Genomic DNA, 17,435 nt, shown 5'->3' with positions numbered 1-17,435 from the left:
CAAGTGGCAAGCCAAAGTTGCAAACACACGGATTGTACCTACAATAGCAGCAGGAAGGGAGATGGAACTGATAGCAGCAGCATGAAGAATGTGATAATTGCTTCATCCTTCTTGATGTCAGGATGAAGAATGTTGTGGTTGATTCAAGATTGATGTCTGGGCATGCAGTCTAACAGGAAATTAAATGGAGGTACAACAGGAACCTGTCTGCGTGCTTGTTAATGTCATTATCGAAGAGCACCTGCAGATGTGGCAGAGGAGGGGGCAAATATTAAATACCCAAGATTCTTCAGGCTGTGATGACGTGCTACTCCAGAGAAAAAGCAGAGATGTATTGCTCATGTTCAGATCTGCATGAATAGTTGTAAAGATCCTTCCAAGACAATCGATAAGGAAGTGCGCTCTACAATTCTACATAAAGAGCAGCGAAAAACAATAAGTGCAAAGCACTATGGGCATAGTCGCAGATTAGCCATTCTTGACCAAGCACTACTAGTAGTGTGAAGATGGACAGGTGGGGTTCCAAACTTATGAATAGTGCACCCTTCATTTCGCAGCATTTTGAGCAATGAATTACTAACTGTCACTGCATAAGATAGAATGACGTTGACAATGTTCAATTTTGCAATGGAGCTACGTGCTTCTGACTTCATGCAAGAGCACAAGCTTTTTAATAAGCCATCAATAAAGGAAAAAGCACTTTATCAGTGTTAGGTCGGTTGTGAACAAACCATGCCTCCATGGCATTTGATCACAATGTTAAAATTGTGTGGAACGTTAGCCAGCTCCTAGCAGCCTTTTAGCTAAGATCAAACGTAGTATCAATGTGCCGTACTCGGTTGAAGTTACGGAGGTTTCATTGAGGCTTCATCTGAAGCAAATTTTAAAGCTGCATCTTGGCCTTTTGGCTAAGATACAAATGAGATAAAGCCTTGGCGGAGGTGCAATGCCTGTTCCAATCAGCTTGGATCATGTAGATCAAGCCCAAGACAGGCAGTGAGAGCCCTGTCTTGTCAGCTTGGATTGGGAATGCCTCACTTGATGAGACTCTGTATTGGACTTTGATTGGATTGAATTGGATATATAAACAAAAAAAAATTAGTCAGCTTCCAGCATTAACTGCTGCTATAGACTTTTGAATGCACCTTGATACTAAATACGTCAATAAATTCCTAATGATCCAGGGTAGAACAAAAGGATCTTTCTCCCTTGTTTCATGACAATATTGACTCATGCTCTGTACATTTTCAAAACTAAGAACTCTGATCTTTTGTCCAAATAGAAATTCATGATCAAGGAGTCAGCAAACATCACAAACCTATTAAACAATACTGACATCACAGTGCAGCCCTTAGGATTCGCAATGTCATCGAGCATTCTCCCTTATGATGGTGCTAAATGCTCGTTAAAGCTATCTACATTTCTATTCTCGTTTCTATGCATTTTTTTAACCTAATTATATGCCCCAAACAAATAAAGAATGTGATGCAATATTCTCCAGTTGCCTGGATGAGTGCAGCTCCAACAACACAAGAAGCTGAACATCGTCCAGGTCAAAGAAGCTTGGCAGATTGGCACCTCACCCATCACTGACTCTCAGATGCAGCAGTGTTTGGCATCTACAACATGCACTATAGCAACTCATGAAGGCTCCTTTGACAGCATCTTCAAAGCCCATGATTTCTATTACCTAGAACAACAAGGGGGAGGGGGAAGAAGAGGAAAACAGCAACACCTGCAAGTTTCTCTCCAAGTCACATACCTTTCTGAGTTCCCTCACTGTTGCTGGGTCAGAGCCCTGGAATTCCATCACTAATAGCTTTATAGATGTACCTACAGTACATGGCCTGCAGCAATTCAAAATGACAACTCACCATCACCACTTTTTCAAAAGCAATTAAAGACGGGCAGAGACATCCACAATTTTAGAACAAATATTTTTTTTAAAATGCATTTTCTGGCAGTTGTTGCAGGTCAGGAACTTTAGGCAATGTTTCCTCCCTAGCTCAGGGATATAGGGATCAATTTAGCCAGCACTACCATACCTCACAGCTAATAATCGTCAATTCATCACAGAAGAATACAACACAGGGAAGGATCATGTTGTCTGACTCAATCATTTAGTAAAGAACACCAGCTCAAGAGTTTGGCATACCCATACAGTGGAAAGTACGGAAGTCAGTCAAATCTCCTTACTTTGTGTTTAAAGCTACAGCTTAAGGGCCTTTTTTCATCTAAAGCTAACAGCTATGAGGAGTACTAAATCAGCAGTTAAACAATGAATGGCTATAATTTCCTTCAAATACAGTGCTTGACTCGGTTTTGTATTTAAAATCATACAAAGTGAAACACCAAATTTCACTAACTAAAATCTGGAAGGTGCAATAATCATGTCTAATTGACTATCCCGAAAATAGAAGAGGTGGTCAGAGCTATATGACATCTAGGAGCTAGCAGGCTCAAAGCAGGTGAATAAGAACTTTTTAAAAAGTTAACACAAATGCTACTTATTTTACAGAGATGCAAAGTAAAACCAAAAATAGAGAGAAAACTTTTTTTTAAAAAAGGCTTTTGAAAAGTTCCAAATGAAAATATTGATACATTTCAATAGCATGGAAACAGCTATTAAAAATTCACAGTATGCCAAAGGACTTGTTTATAACTCAAACCTTACATATTTCAAACAATAATAGCTTCCTTTCCCTAGACTTTTGAAATACAATTGAAATGGATTGCTTCCACCTTACAGTTTTGCTTGGAGCTGCATGCTGGCAGCCAAAGACTCTTTAATATTAATCTTGATGTGTGGAATTCAGTTGAAGTCAGACAAATCTATTATACTGGAGTGTCGCTGTGTCTCTCCAACACCTGGTGCTTGATCTGCTGCAGGATACATGTTGATTCCGTGACAACATACTCTCCCCCTGCATGTTCAGGCTAATTCAGTTGTTACACAGGGCTCAATTCCTATAACGTTTGGTAGTTTTCCAGTACTTTTATATCATAACCCATTTTCCCAACCAAAAGACTTAAAAGTTATGTCATGGGTCAATGGTTTAACTCAGGAGTAATTTAACGGACAGGGATATTTTGTTATGATAAAGGTGGTACATAACTACAGGTTGAATTGGCATTTAACACATGTCACATTCTTAGGATATCAAAGCTCTTCAAGGCAGCTACAGTGAGAGAGTTTCTCAAGTAGAATCATAAGTGCTTCCCAAACATCAAGTGTTTACATTTGGAAACTGTTTCCACATCTTCAATGATAAGGCAAAAGGGGTGACACAAAGTAACCCAGTTAATTTTAATCACTCCCCCGCCCACCTACACCCTCCAGTGATGAAAATAATTGAAATGTCCATTATTTGGTTGAATTTGAGACACAAATTAATTTTAACTTTCAAACCATGCTGTTTTCCATTGTGAGCTTAATCCCAAGCACTTTACAAAAGCTTAGCGAACCCCGAGCAATACAAATTTTCCAGATACTGTCACATTTATTGTACATATATATAAAATTCATGCACGGATTTTATATGCGCAGATAAACAAACTGCAGTATTTAATTACTAGAGGACAACAAAAATTGAGTGTAAAGGCAGTTCAGCAATTTCAGTAATGCTAGATTTGAAATGGGACAGTCAAATAACTGCTCACTTATGTAAGCAAATTTGCTTTTTTGCCTTATAGGGCATAAAAAGTACTTTCACATGAAGCAGCATGAGAATGAAACCACTGCCAGTAAAACTATGAAATATCATCCAAATAACTATATTTAGGAACATGAGAAAAATGTTCAGCAGTTTGCAGTAACCTGCCAGATAGCTCCCTTTTTTGATTGTAGGACATTTTGTCAGAGCCAACTTGTAAATTAAGTACTCAGAAACAAGTCACAAACTTTAATGGCAACTATTAAAGAATGCTTTTTAAGCAAAAAAGCAAAATAGATTAAACACTTAACCAATGTAAGGGGAGTCAACACCAAGCATCATCTAGCAGATTGTTTAAACTGTAATTCCGGGCTCAGTAACGAGCATTGGTGCCTCACATTGCCAGAAATCCAGGTTCGATTCCCGGTTCAGGTCACTGTCTGTGTGGAGTCTGCACATTCTCCCCGTGCCTGCATGGGTTTCCTCCCACACTCAGACGTGCTGATTTGGCACGTTGACCTGAACAGGCGTCGGAGTGTGACGACTCGGGGAATTTCACAGCAACTTCACTGCAGTGTTAGTGTAAGCCTACTTGTGACTAATAAATAAATTTATAACTCGTGCTATATCACACCCTTGCAAACTTTAGTTAACACAACTGATTTAATTTAACAATTGAGAGCCAGAATCAATTAGTGGGATTTTAAAAAGCTTGATCATTTTACTCTTTGTTCTTTTAAAAAAGAACTTATCTATTTCACCAAACAACCGAGGTACACCAACTCGGGAATATTTCAAAATAATTTATTCCAGTGTTCACATGGGTCACTTAAACTACCAAGTGAGCAGTTGAGCTATGAAGACTAAGGGAATTCTAAAGTGTGAGTCCTTTCTACGCAGTGTTAGCATGATTGCAGGAAGGGCAGCAGCGCAATTGTGACACTTGAGTTGAGCTCCTGCATTTTCAAGTCTTGCTTCTTGATTCCAATCTCTAATATTTGCACCTGCTGATGTCTCAGGTGTGATACTCGAATTCTCTCCCTCGCTACCCATGTTCAAATACACCACCAAATCCACAAATGCAGATTGTAAATAAAAATAATGCTGAAGTCAAAAATCGGCCATGAATGGGATAAGTAGTGGAGCAGGCTCCCATGATCCAAGTCCCTAGATTCACAAAATCACCTGGTCACTATGAAATCATAACCAAGAGAAGATTCAGTATCTTTATTGATCTGCTAAATATAAATTAAAATTCAGCGTGGGCTCATTTGGTAGAGTTAAAATTATTTCCCAAGTAGAAGGTGGGTGCTTGGATCACTGAAACCTAAAGATGCACTAAATGATGGAGACAGTGTAGGTGAGTTAAAGGCAGTGAGATTTTTAAATAAGGATCTTTCAGACTACAGGAAAATAAGGGTTAATTTTAGTTACATTTAGCTAAATCAGTTAGAAGTTTAGTAAATTTCAGTTCAGAGGTCAGATTCTGATGTTGGGAGCATTTTAAGGTTCTCAATCCCACATTCTGTCAATACCTGATGAGACAGTCAATTAGATCAGGGAGTGCACTCAGCAACCAATCCAATTGACAGCAGACAGGCTCCTGCTGGAGGATCATTAGGATGCCTTCTGGGCTGGAATCAGAAACCCCATTATAGTTGAAGATGGAGAGAGTGGATACCTTAAGATAGGAGGGGTCTTCACTACTTTTCAAAATGGGCATATAAAAACAGGCAGCAACTGGCAGATTGCAACTGTGGAGGGGAAGCTACTCCATCCTCAATTGTGTCTGGGAGAGGATTTAAAACGGAGCTACGGCCACCTTTCTATCACCTCACCCCTTTTCTGTCTGCTGCAAGAGGCTGATTACTTTCATTGACCATCTTTCAGTTAGACAGTGGGGTGTTCCCACATGCTAATTAGAAAATTCCAGTCAACATCAATGGAGGGGACTTGATACGAACTTTCTACGGCCTAGATGGATACTGCCACTTACAGATGGGTCATTTCCCAAACCAGACTCTTCTAAAATTGCCCAGAGACAAACTGAAGGCAGCAAACCCACAGGGACGGCAGTGGGATTTTGTGGGCAAACCTGGCTCTGCTCTCGCCACAGGTCCATGAATGAATCAGTTATATTAAAGATAACAAATTCCACTTTGGTACTATAAACTCCCGTATGGAACCCAGCAATGTTAGAAACAAGGCAGTGCAAAAGGGAAAAAAAATGAGGATAAATATACTTCAGTGCAAATGTAAGTTCATCCCTATATTTAAACAGCAGCTTTAACATTATAAAATGTCCCAAGGCACTTTGCAGGAACATTATAAAACAAAATATGATGCTAAGCCACATAAGGGGATATTAGATGACCAAACGCTTGGTCCATGAAGTAGGATTTAAGGACCGAGACGAGAGGCAGAGAGGTATAGAGAGGAAATTTCAAATCCAAGAAGCTGAAGACATGTTGTTGGAAAAATGCTTGAATCCGTCATCAAAGAAGAAATAGCGAGGCACCTAGAAAGGAATGGTTTGATAGAGCAGACGCAGCACGGATTCGTTAAGGGGAAGTCGTGTTTGACGAATTTATTGGATTTCTATGAGGATGTGACTAGTGCGGTAGACAGGGGGGAGCCAGTGGATGTGGTGTTTCTCGATTTTCAAAAGGCGTTTGATAAGGTGCCGCACAAAAGGTTGCTTCAGAAGGTTAGGGGACATGGAGTTGGGGGTAAGGTGTAAGCGCGGATAGAGGATTGGTTGTCTAATAGGAGGCAGAGAGCTGGTATCAATGGGTGCTATTCTGATTGGCGGTTGGTGACTAGTGGAGTGCCGCAGGGATCGGTGCTGGGGCTTCAGCTATTTACCATTTATATAGATGATCTGGAGGAGGGGGCTGAGTGTAGGGTAACGAAATTTGCTGATGACACGAAGATGAGTGGAAAAGCAAATTGTGCAGAGGGTGTGGAAAGTCTGCAGAGGGATCTGGATAGGCTGAGCGAGTGGGCAAGGTCCTGGCAGATGGAGTACAATGTTAGCAAGTGTGAGGTTATCCACTTCGGCAGAAATAATAGTAGGAGGGATTACTATTTAAAGGGTGAAAAGCCGCAGCATGCTACGGTGCAGAGGGACCTAGGGGTCCTTGTGCATGAGTCGCAAAAACCCAGTCTGCAGGTGCAGCAGGTGATCAAGGCGGCGAATGGGATGTTGGCCTTCATAGAGAGGGGGTTAGAATATAAAAGCAGGGAGGTCTTGCTGCAACTGTAAAGGGCACTGGTGAGGCCACAGCTGGAGTACTGTGTGCAGTTTTGGTCGCCGCACTTGTGCAAGGATATTTTGGCCTTGGAGGGAGTGCAGAGGAGGTTCACTAGGCTGATACTGGAGATGAGGGGGTTAGACTATGAATGGAGATTAAATAGACTGGGTCTGTACTCGTTGGAGTTTAGAAGGATGAGGGGGGATCTTGTAGAGATGTATAAGATAATGAAAAGGATGGATAGGGTAGAGGTAGAGAGATTCTTCCCGCTCAGAAAGGACAGAAGGAGTCGAGAGCACAGCCTCAAGATTTTTTGGGGGGGGGGGGGGGGGGGCACAGTTTAGAATGGAGTTGAGGAGGAACTTCTTCACTCAAAGGGTGGTGAATCTCTGGAATTCTCTGCCCGTTGAAGTGGTGGAGGCTACCTCGATAAATATATTTAAGTCACGGGTAGATAGGTTTTTGACAGACAAGGGAATTAAGGGTTATGGGGAGAAAGCAGGAAGGTGGAACTGATCCACTTCAGATCAGCCATGGTCTTATTGAATGGCGGGGCAGGCTCGAAGGGCTAGATGGCCTACTCCTGCTCCTATTTCTTATGTTCTTATGACATGGCCAATGGTGGAACGATCAAAATCAAGGATGCAAAAGAGGCCATAATTAGAAGAATGCATTTGTCTTACTGAGTTTTGGAAGGTGGCAATTTCTGGGATTGGAGGAGATGAGGGAGATAGGGAGGTGCAGAGATTTGAAAACGAGTACAAGGATTTTAAAGTCATTTCATTGCTTGAATTGAAGCCAAGATGGGTCAGCAGACACACAGATAATGGGCAAATGGGATTTGCTGCAAGTTACACAAGCAGATTTTTGAATGACCTCAAATTGGAAGCTCAACTTAGATCAAATGTGACACTAAGATCGCAAACAGCCTGGCTTAATCTCAGACTGCACAGGGATGGAGTCAGTAGCAAACTGCAGAGGCTCTAGAAAACAACTGAATCTATGAGGGTTTCACTAATACCATTAACATTAAATTTAACACAAAAAAAATTTACTCCATTGATTTGGCAGCTTGTATATCAAATAATTGCATTAGCTTTGTAGGTGAGGCTGATGCTATTTTGCAATGATATTTTCAACTAATTTCAGACTGATATATTTCAATTTACAGACTTTCATAGGAAAGTCAATGCCTAAATTACCAACCACATTTATTACTGAACAAGCCCTTTAAGCATACTGTAATAAGTTAGCTTTGTATAAAATTTAATATTTTTGGTTTTTGCACACTGTGGTGCAGAAGGAAAAAAAAACACACAATGACAAAACGCAACCCATTTTGGTTTTGTTTCTACCTTTTTTTTTATGTTTTGAAGAATGTAAGAAGTAAAGTCCATCAGCTCCTAAAACAAACAAGGGAAGTAAAATGCTGAACTCAACAAACAACCATACTTAAATTAATTTGAATCAATAACAGCCATTGCAATTGTGAAACAGATAATCCTCAAAATGTACAGTTCTCTCAATTTTTTGGCAACAGAATTTCAATGCACAAATTCCAAAATTCAAGCACTCAAAAAAGAGCTCAGTTTTGTAATTCCTCTCTACAAATCATAAGTCTATTAAATATAAATGTAATTCTTGTGCTCCACTGGAAAACATAAATGTGACAAGCTTGGGACAGTTCTCATACAAGAGCTAGAAACACAAAATGAAATACATTTCAAATGATTAATCTTGTTTAACAACCTTACGGCAATGCCACCTGCAAAACAATTATACAAAATAACTTCCTTAATTTTGTGTGAGGAGCAATAATTTTCCTGCAATAGAATCTCAAACAAAGGCTACACGTAGCAATGACAATCACCTCTTTTTATTACTAATAAGCATGAATTTCCAGAAACAATCTTCAAAATCATTGTGCTTATATAGGGAGCAATCATTTAGTAGCATGTTGTCACAAACTTAATAAAACAACATGTTGTTGATTACTTTTAAACTGACAACAGGAATTCAACTGGGATTTGTTCTCAGGTGTTGGGCTGGTCATTATCGTAAACATGGCACAGACCAGAGAAATGGCCTCAAGGGGCTGAGAGATATTGAGCCATACTTGCTTACAAAATTCCTCCCACTCAATGCTTCTGCATCTGGCCCAGCACTGCCAGATTACATATTGCTCAGATGGCTCTACTTGTTCTCAAATCTGCAGTGCCCCATCTTCCAGAACTCTTGTCCTCAATACTCAGAATGGAATATGACATAGCTTGTTTCAAGACAGCTCAAGGCCAGCTAGTTGCAGTTGTTAAAAAAAAAAGGACCACTGTAGAATTCAATTGAGAAAAAATCCAGAAACTCATTTAATAAAATAATTCACTGTTCCAACATATTAAATCTGTGACTCACGATTTATTAAGACATAATCCTTCCCCCATCTCCACCCACCATTATAAAACAGAACATCCTTCTGATTCATTGAGAAACCATAAGATGTATACTAAATATATATTTAATATATCCTAGCTCCATCCATATCCCAGAACTGGCTAACTGTAGATGCAAGCCCAGAGAGATTTGAAGCACAGCTGTGGAGGGCAGAGGTGAAGGTAATTTGGGCCTCATTATGAGTACCACTCATGGAGCCTGCAGCAATACAAAAGTGAAGTTTAGTCTCAAGGCATTCAAGTAAAACTTACATCATAGAATGAAACTTGCTCACATACTTACTAAATTGTTCCATTGCAAAACAATTATTTTTCTTAAAAAATCTTTTAAGCAATATTTCAAATCCCCAAAATTCTGTCTGTTTCAAGCATTTTACCCAGATCTGTTATAGTTAAACATTACAGGAAACCTTTTAGTTACACCACAATATAGGTTTCAGGAGGCAATTTACCTCTTAAGTAACAATTTTTAATATCAGAATGAAAAAATACAATGACTCGCAGGGAAGGAATTTAACTACAATATTTCACACTATTTTAACTGGTGGATGTGTTTCCATTTTTCTTATCACATTCGTGCTCTTTTTGCCCCTACTTACCAAAGACGTGGATCCTTTTAAAGGATGCAATACAATCGCACTGGCATTTCTCCATTATTCAACTGGGAGCCTGAATATTCTGAGTACACTTTCAGTTGCAAAGGACATCACAACAGTGCCCACTGCTATTGTAACTTAAAACGTTTCCTTCCACAGTCCAAAGACATGCAAGTTAGGTGCACTGGCCATGCTAAATTCACCCTCGGTGTACCCAAACTGGCGCCAGAGTGCGGCAACTAGGGGATTTTCACAGTAACCTCACTACGGCGTTAAGTGTAAACTTACTTATGACTAATAAATAAATAAACACTTCCAGCAGAGGCTCATTAAGTACAAAAATCCCTGACTCATCAGATCACTTCTAGTCTGGTGAGACTAGAAATAGACATTCTGCCAACACACTCATCAGGACAGATACAAGAACACCAAATTTCCAAGGGGACAACAACGTATACTGCATGAAAAAACTGTGCGCCTGTTCAGGTACATAGAGGGAGAATTTAGCATGGCCAATGCACCAAACTTGCACATCTTTGGACTGTAGGAGGAAACCATAAGAACATAAGAAATAGGAGTAGGAGTACGCCATCTAGCCCTTTGAGCCTGCCCCGCCATTCAATAAGATCATGGCTGATCTGAAGTGGATCAGTTCCACTTTCCTGCTTTCTCCCCATAACCCTTGATTCCCTTGTCTGTCAAAAATCTATCTGCCCGTGACTTAAATATATTTAGCGAGGTAGCCTCCATCACTTCAACGGGCAGAGAATTCCAGAGATTCACCACCCTTTGAGTGAAGAAGTTCCTCTTCAACTCTGTTCTAAACTGCGCCCCCCCCCCCCCCCCCACTTATCTTGAGGCTGTGCCCTCTAGTCCTGCTGTCCTTTCTGAGCAGGAAGAATCTCTCTACCTCTACCCTATCCATCCCTTTCATTATCTTATACATCTCTATAAGATCCCCCCCTCATCCTTCTAAACTCCAACAAAACCAGAGTGAGTGTGTGCAGTTTTAAGTTACAATAGCAATGGGCACTATTGTGAATAATGGAGAAATGGCAGTGCGATTGCATTGCACCAAAAAGGGTCCACATTTTTGGTAAGTAGGGGGGAAATAGCGCTAATGTGATAGGAAAAATGGAAACAAATCCATCAATTAAAATAAAGTGTGAAATACTGCAGTTAAATTCCTTCCCTACCAGTCGTATTTTTTCAAGTATATCAAGTATGCATTTACACAAAAGCACATTGTTTTAATTTATTTTCAGCATTGAATTGAGCTGGTAATGAACACTGCAATAGTTGGAAACAACAGAACTTAAAATTGGAGCCTGAAACAGTTTATTAGCATGCAACATGTCATCAGATTAGAGTAAGCAAGCTCTCCCTCAAGCATGATTCAAAAATTAATAGCTTGATCCTACCAGCCAGTAATAACGTGCTCATAGGTCTTTAAGAAATGCAAATTTGACTCTACAGGTATACATTTACACAATGAATAAACATCTGACCAACTGGAAAATGGAATACATTGTAAAAACCCCAAAATTATTTCTTGCGCCAGTATAAGTAAAAAAAAGTTGACTAGAATTTACTGTCAAAATAACAGTGAAGCTAACAGTCTCTTTTATTTAGGCACAAATGGTACAACAACTTCAGGTGAAGGTTAAATATGCAGCTAAGTGCAGAAATCATAGAATGCCTACAGTGCAGAAGGAGGCCATTCAGCCCATCAAGCCTGCACTGACAACAATCCCACCCAGGCCCTATTCCCATGTTTTTACCCTAGGCAATTTACTTTGGCCTAACTTGCACATCTTTGTACTGTGGGAGGAAGCCAAAGCACCCAGAGGAAACCCAGACAGACACAGGGAAAGCATGCTAAGTACACACACACACACGATTCAAGGCCGGATTGAACCTGGATCCTTGGTGCTGTGAGGCAGCAATGCCAACCAGTGTGCCACACTGTCACCCAGATCCTGAGGTTGCTATCCAAGTTGTGATCCTCCACTGTCAACTTTACAGCAATGGTATCTCACCATCTATTTTTTTTCAATGAAATCCAATCAATGACATGAGCTCACTAAAGAAAGTTAAGTTAGCAATTTTAGATTTGAAATTGTAGTCTTAACATGCCCGGTGCAAATGACTGACTAATCTCTCTCGAACTGAAAATTAATTACAAATGTCGAGTTTCATTCCTACAATTTTAACTATTGTGAAATATATTGAACTAAAATTTTTGTTTTCTTTTTCAACTTTTCCTTTGTCGTTTTCTCCATCTCATAAATCGATTATTTCTCTGTCTTTACATACCTGTTTTGAGATCAAGTTCACCCATTCACAGTTTTTGTTTGTTTCTCAGTCTTTGCACTATTACTTTGTTAATTCTTCAACATGATGGTTAGAGAGACATTCGGGTGTTTGCCCTGTTGACCCAAATGTCAGATGCCCCATTTCCGTCAGTGTGATATCATCAGCGTGCACTCCCTAATACTGGGCATGCAAAAAGTTTCAAAGCCTTAACACGTAAATGCAAACTCTAAGAGTCACTGTTAGATCCCTTGCAAAACTGGCCCATTACTTTGTTAAAGGTAATGAACATAACCAATTTGAATTGAAAATGCTGTAGAAAATGGAAAGGATGATTTTAGAACATAAATGGAGAATAAAAATCCACTTCCACTGTGACTAATGCTTTAAGCATGACTAATAAAATACTTGCAATTTAACTCACCATACAAGGCTTTTCCACTTGTCTTTGATGAACTATTATCCATCGTTGGTTGGGTCACTGTGTGAGAAGCATAACCACTAAAAAAAAATCAAAATGTAATTTTGATTGAAGATCCCTCTTTTCCACATCCCTCAAATTTAAAATTACACAGCAGAGTAAGTTTCTAAAGACATTACAGCAAGCACATTGGAATTCCTTCATCCTGCACAAACTCTTCAGCATCATCTCATCCCAAAGCTTTCAGAAAACCAGGGGTGGAATTCTTCAAACATGCCAGTGGCAGATTTGGTAGCGAGTGGGCATAGAAAATCTGACGAGACCGAAGAAATTGGAAACCCACTGGCATAAGATTATATTGCAAATCGCCAAATGGCAGGCTGGTGATCACGCCATTCCCATTCCATGAATGCTCATGAAAACTTCAGTCTGCTGGCATTCATCAGGACTTCTAATCTTGCAGCACACTAATAGGAAATCATGTCAGCGTCAAACCTGTTTGCTAGAGAGTGCTGTGCTCTCGGTTGGCAAGAGACTTTTTGAGGCCAGTCAAAGCCGTCCACAATAGTGCGACACTGCCTCTGATGTGCTCTCCAGCACTATGCCAGAGCAAGCCAGTTCTTAACCTCCATCTCCATGCTGAGCTAGTCTTCATGAAAAAAAAACCATGATGCTGGACCCAAACCCTCCTGTGTCACCATTTTGGTTCAGTACTGTGGCTGGAGGCGAGGAGTATAGGGACCGCCTTCCCCTCCCCTGGTGCAGCACACCAGTGTCTATGTGGACATCATAGACTCATGCATCCAACAAAGATTCAGGAGTGGAGTACAAGGTAGAGGTTGAGGGATGTTGCTGGTGGCCTGACTAAGATTGCGGGAGGTGGCGGGGGAATGGAAATGAGAGTGGTGCAAGGAGATGTAAGGCAAGGACTCATGGTGGCAGACAGAGAAGTGGGGTAGAAGATGAGCAACAATCTAAGGCTGTGGGAAAAGTGAGGGGAGGGGAGCTGGACCTCAACAAAGCTCCATGAAAAGTTCATCAAAGAAAGACTGTGGGCATAGGACCAAGCAGGCGCTTCAAAAGTAATGAATTCAGTAGGAAAGTGACTAAATCCAGGAACTTAGATTTTTTTTGGAGACTACTAGTCTTTTTTCCTTCTCTGCTGCTGTCATCCTACATGATCTGGAGAGAATGATGGAATCACCTACTGGCCCACTAGCAGAGTTGGAGGGGAGCTCCCTGCGCATAATTTACAAAGCTTCTAATTCAGAATCTGGTAAGGGATCTCACCATTCTGCTCAATGGGACAGGTATCATCTGACTCACCACCCATCAAACTTGGTCGCAAAATGGGAGAATTCTGCTGTATTTTAGTATGAAAATACATTTAATATAACATATGCAAAACATAGGGGAAAATATATGGGACAGCACAGTGGCAAGCATTACCATCTCAGTGCCAGGGACCTAGGTTCGATTCCTGGCTTGGGTGATTGTGCAAACTCCATACAAACAGACATTCTCCCCATGTCTGTGTGGGTTTCCTGCCACAGTTCAAAGATGTGACGGTTAGATGGATTGGCCATGCTAAATTGCCCCTTTGTATCAGGGGGACTAGCAAGGGATTATGGGTCTAGGGCCTGGGTGGGATTGTGGTCGATGCAAATTCAATGGGCCGAATGGCCTCCTTCTGTATTGTAGATTTTATGAAAATGGATGACTGATTCTACCTCAAAAGTCCTAATAACAAAAGGAACAATCAATTTTTGACCAGTCTTGCATAATTCCAATTTATATATTTAGAATATCATGTGAATGAAATCCATAACAATTATTACATCCAAATTGAACTTTGTGGAGAAAATAAAAATCAACTACCACCAACTAGATGGTCTTGTTAAAAAACAAAATAATGGAAATACTCAGCTGATCACATAGCATCTGTGGAAAGAGCAAGAGTTAAGGCTTCAACAGAAGGAGCTGAAGAAAGATCACAGATCTGAAAGATCAACTCAGTTTCTCTCTCTACAGAAGCTGCCTGGCCTGTTGAATATTTTCTAGCATTTTCAGTTTTAATTTCCGATTTTCAGCATTCCCATTATTTTGTTTTGCACTACGTGAATATATCCTTCACTGATATTTTTGATGATAATACATTTGGTTGAAAATTATTGAGTCATAGATGTTTACAGCATGGAAACAGGCCCTTCGACCCAACTTGTCCATGCTGTCCTTTTTTTTAAAAACCATAAGCCAGTCCCAATTTCCCGCATTTGGCCCATATCCCTCCATACCCATCTTACCCATGTAACTGTCTAAATGCTTTTTAAAAGACAAAAGAAAGTTACAGCACAGGAACAGGCCCTTCAGCCCTCCAAGCCCGCGCTGACCATGCTGCCCAACTGAACTAAAACCCCCTACCCTTCCAGGGACCATATCCCTCTATTCCCATCCTATTCATGTATTTGTCCAGACGCCCCTTAAAACTCACTATTGTATCTGCTTCCACTCCCTCCCCTGGCACCGAGTTCCTGGCACCCACCACCCTCTGTATAAAAAAACTTGCCATGTACATCTCCTCACACCTTAAACCTGTGCCCGCTAGTAATTGACTCTTTCACCCTGGTAACAAGCTTCTGACTATCCACTGTGTCCATACCTCTCATAATCTTGTAGACTTCTATCAGGTCGTCCCTCAACCTCCACCATTTACCCTCTGGGTAAAAAACTGGGTTTTAGGGATAGGGCCTGGCTGGGATGGTTGTCGGTGCGGGCTCAATGGGCTGAATGGCCTCCTTCTGCACTGTAGGGATTCTATGATAAAACTGTACCCACCTCTACTACTACTTCTGGCAGCTGTTCCAGACACTCACCACCCTGTATGAAAAAATTGCCCCTCTGTACCCTTTTGCATCTCTCCCCTCTCACTTCAAACCTATGCCCTCTAGTTTTAGATTCCCCTACCTTTGGGAAAAGGTGTTGACTATCTAGCTGACCTATGCCCCTCTATTTTATAAACCTCTGAGATCATCCCCTCTGCCTCCTACGCTCCAGGGAAAAAAGTCCCAGTCTATCCAGCCTCTCCTGAGAACTCAAACCAACAAGTCCTGGTAGCATCCTAGTAAATCTTTTCTGCACTCTTTCTAGTTTAATAAAGTCCTTTCTATAATAGGGTGACCAGAACTATACACAGTGTTTCAAGTGTGGCCTTACCACTGTTTTGCACAACTTCAACAAGGCGTCCCAACTCCTGTGTTCAATGTTCTGACCGATGAAACCAAGCATGCCGAATGCTTTCTTCACCACTCTGTCGATCTGTGACTCCACTTTTAATGAGCTATGAACATGCACCCCAGAACTCTTTGTTCTCTAACTCTCCTCAGCACCCTACCATTAACTAAGTCCTGCCCTGGTTCAACCTAACAAAACGCTTCACTTCACATTTATCCAAATTAAACTCCATCTGCCATTCATCAGCCGACTGCCCCAATTGATCAAGATCCCGTTGCAATCCTAGATAACCTTCACGGTCCACTGTGCCATCAATCTTAGTGTCATATGTAAACTGTCTAACAGTGCCTCCTATATTCTCATCCAAATCATTAATATAAATGATCAACAGAGGACCCAGCACCGATCCCTGAGGCACACCGCTGGTCACAGGCCTCCAGTTTGAAAAACAACCCTCTACAACCACCCTCTGGCTTCTGTCATCAAGCCAATTTTATATACATTTGGCTACGTCACCCTGGGTTCTGTGAGCTTTAACCTCATGCAACAACCTACCATGCGGTACTTTGTCAAAGGTCTTGTTAAAGTCCATGTAGACAACATCAGCTGCACTGCCCTCAACTACCTTCTCGGTTACCCCTTCAAAAAGCTCAATTAAATTTGAGACATGATTTTCCACTCACAAAACCATGCTGGCTGTTGCTAAGAAGTCCTTGCATCTCTAAATGCCTGTTATCCTGTCTCTCAAAATGCCTAACAACTTACCCACTACAGATGTGAGGCTCACCGGCCTCTAATTCCCAGGCTTTTCCCTGCAGCCCTTTTTAAAAAGAGGCCCATTTGCCACTCTTCAATCTTCAGGCATCTCATCTGTGACTATCGATGATTCAAATATCTCTGCTAGGGGACCCACAATTTTCTCCCTAGCATCCCACAATGTCCTGGGACACACTTCATCAAGTCCCGGAGATTCATCTATCTTGATGCGCTTTAAGGCTTCTGGCACCTCCTTTTCTATAATATGTATATTCCTCAAGACATCACTATATTTCCTCAGGTTTCGTAACGTCCATACTGTAAATACTGATGAGAAATATTCATTTAGGATCTCACCCATCGCTTGTGGATCCACACATAGTTGACCCTCTTAATCTTTAAGAGGCCCTACTCTCCCCCTAATTACTCTTTTGCCCTTTATGTATTTGTAGAAGCTCTTTGGATTCTCCTTTGCCTTATCTGCCAAAGCAATCTCATGTCTCCCTTTGCCCTCCTGATTTCTCTCTCAACTCTACTCCTACACCCTCTATACTCTTCAGGGGCTCCACTTGATCCCATCTGCCTGTGCATGTCATGTGCCACCTTCTGCTTGAAGGGCCTTAATACCCGAGTCATCCAGGGTTCTCTACTTCTACCAGCCTTGCCCTTCACTCTAAGAGGAATATGTTTACCCTGAACCCTGGTTAACACACTTCTGAAAGCCTCCCACTTACCAGATGTCCCTTTGTCTTCCCACAGACTCT

At 41.1% G+C, this 17,435-nt stretch overlaps 1 protein-coding gene across 7 annotated transcripts in view; it reads right to left on the bottom strand.

Moving 5' to 3' along the window:
• Positions 1-17,435, bottom strand: part of eps8a (EGFR pathway substrate 8a, signaling adaptor) — a 169,828-nt gene that overhangs the window by 56,468 nt on the left and 95,925 nt on the right. For 4 of the 7 annotated variants that reach the window (XM_080207246.1, XM_080207245.1, XM_080207249.1 and 1 more), the window contains 2 exons: positions 12,688-12,764; positions 8,263-8,310 (listed from right to left, as the gene is read on the bottom strand). In XM_080207246.1, coding sequence (XP_080063372.1) covers positions 8,263-8,310; positions 12,688-12,764 — 125 coding nt within the window. The remainder of the gene's footprint in view (positions 1-8,262; positions 8,311-12,687; positions 12,765-17,435) is intronic. The other 3 variants (XM_080207247.1, XM_080207250.1, XM_080207251.1) reach the window with 2 other exon arrangements.

This window comes from Carcharhinus amblyrhynchos, chromosome 19, assembly GCF_965287045.1.
Source record: "Carcharhinus amblyrhynchos chromosome 19, sCarAmb.v2.hapA, whole genome shotgun sequence".
NCBI lineage: Eukaryota > Metazoa > Chordata > Chondrichthyes > Carcharhiniformes > Carcharhinidae > Carcharhinus > Carcharhinus amblyrhynchos.
The sequence above is the reverse complement of the archived record's forward strand: the minus strand, read 5'-3'. Positions and strand labels throughout refer to the sequence as shown.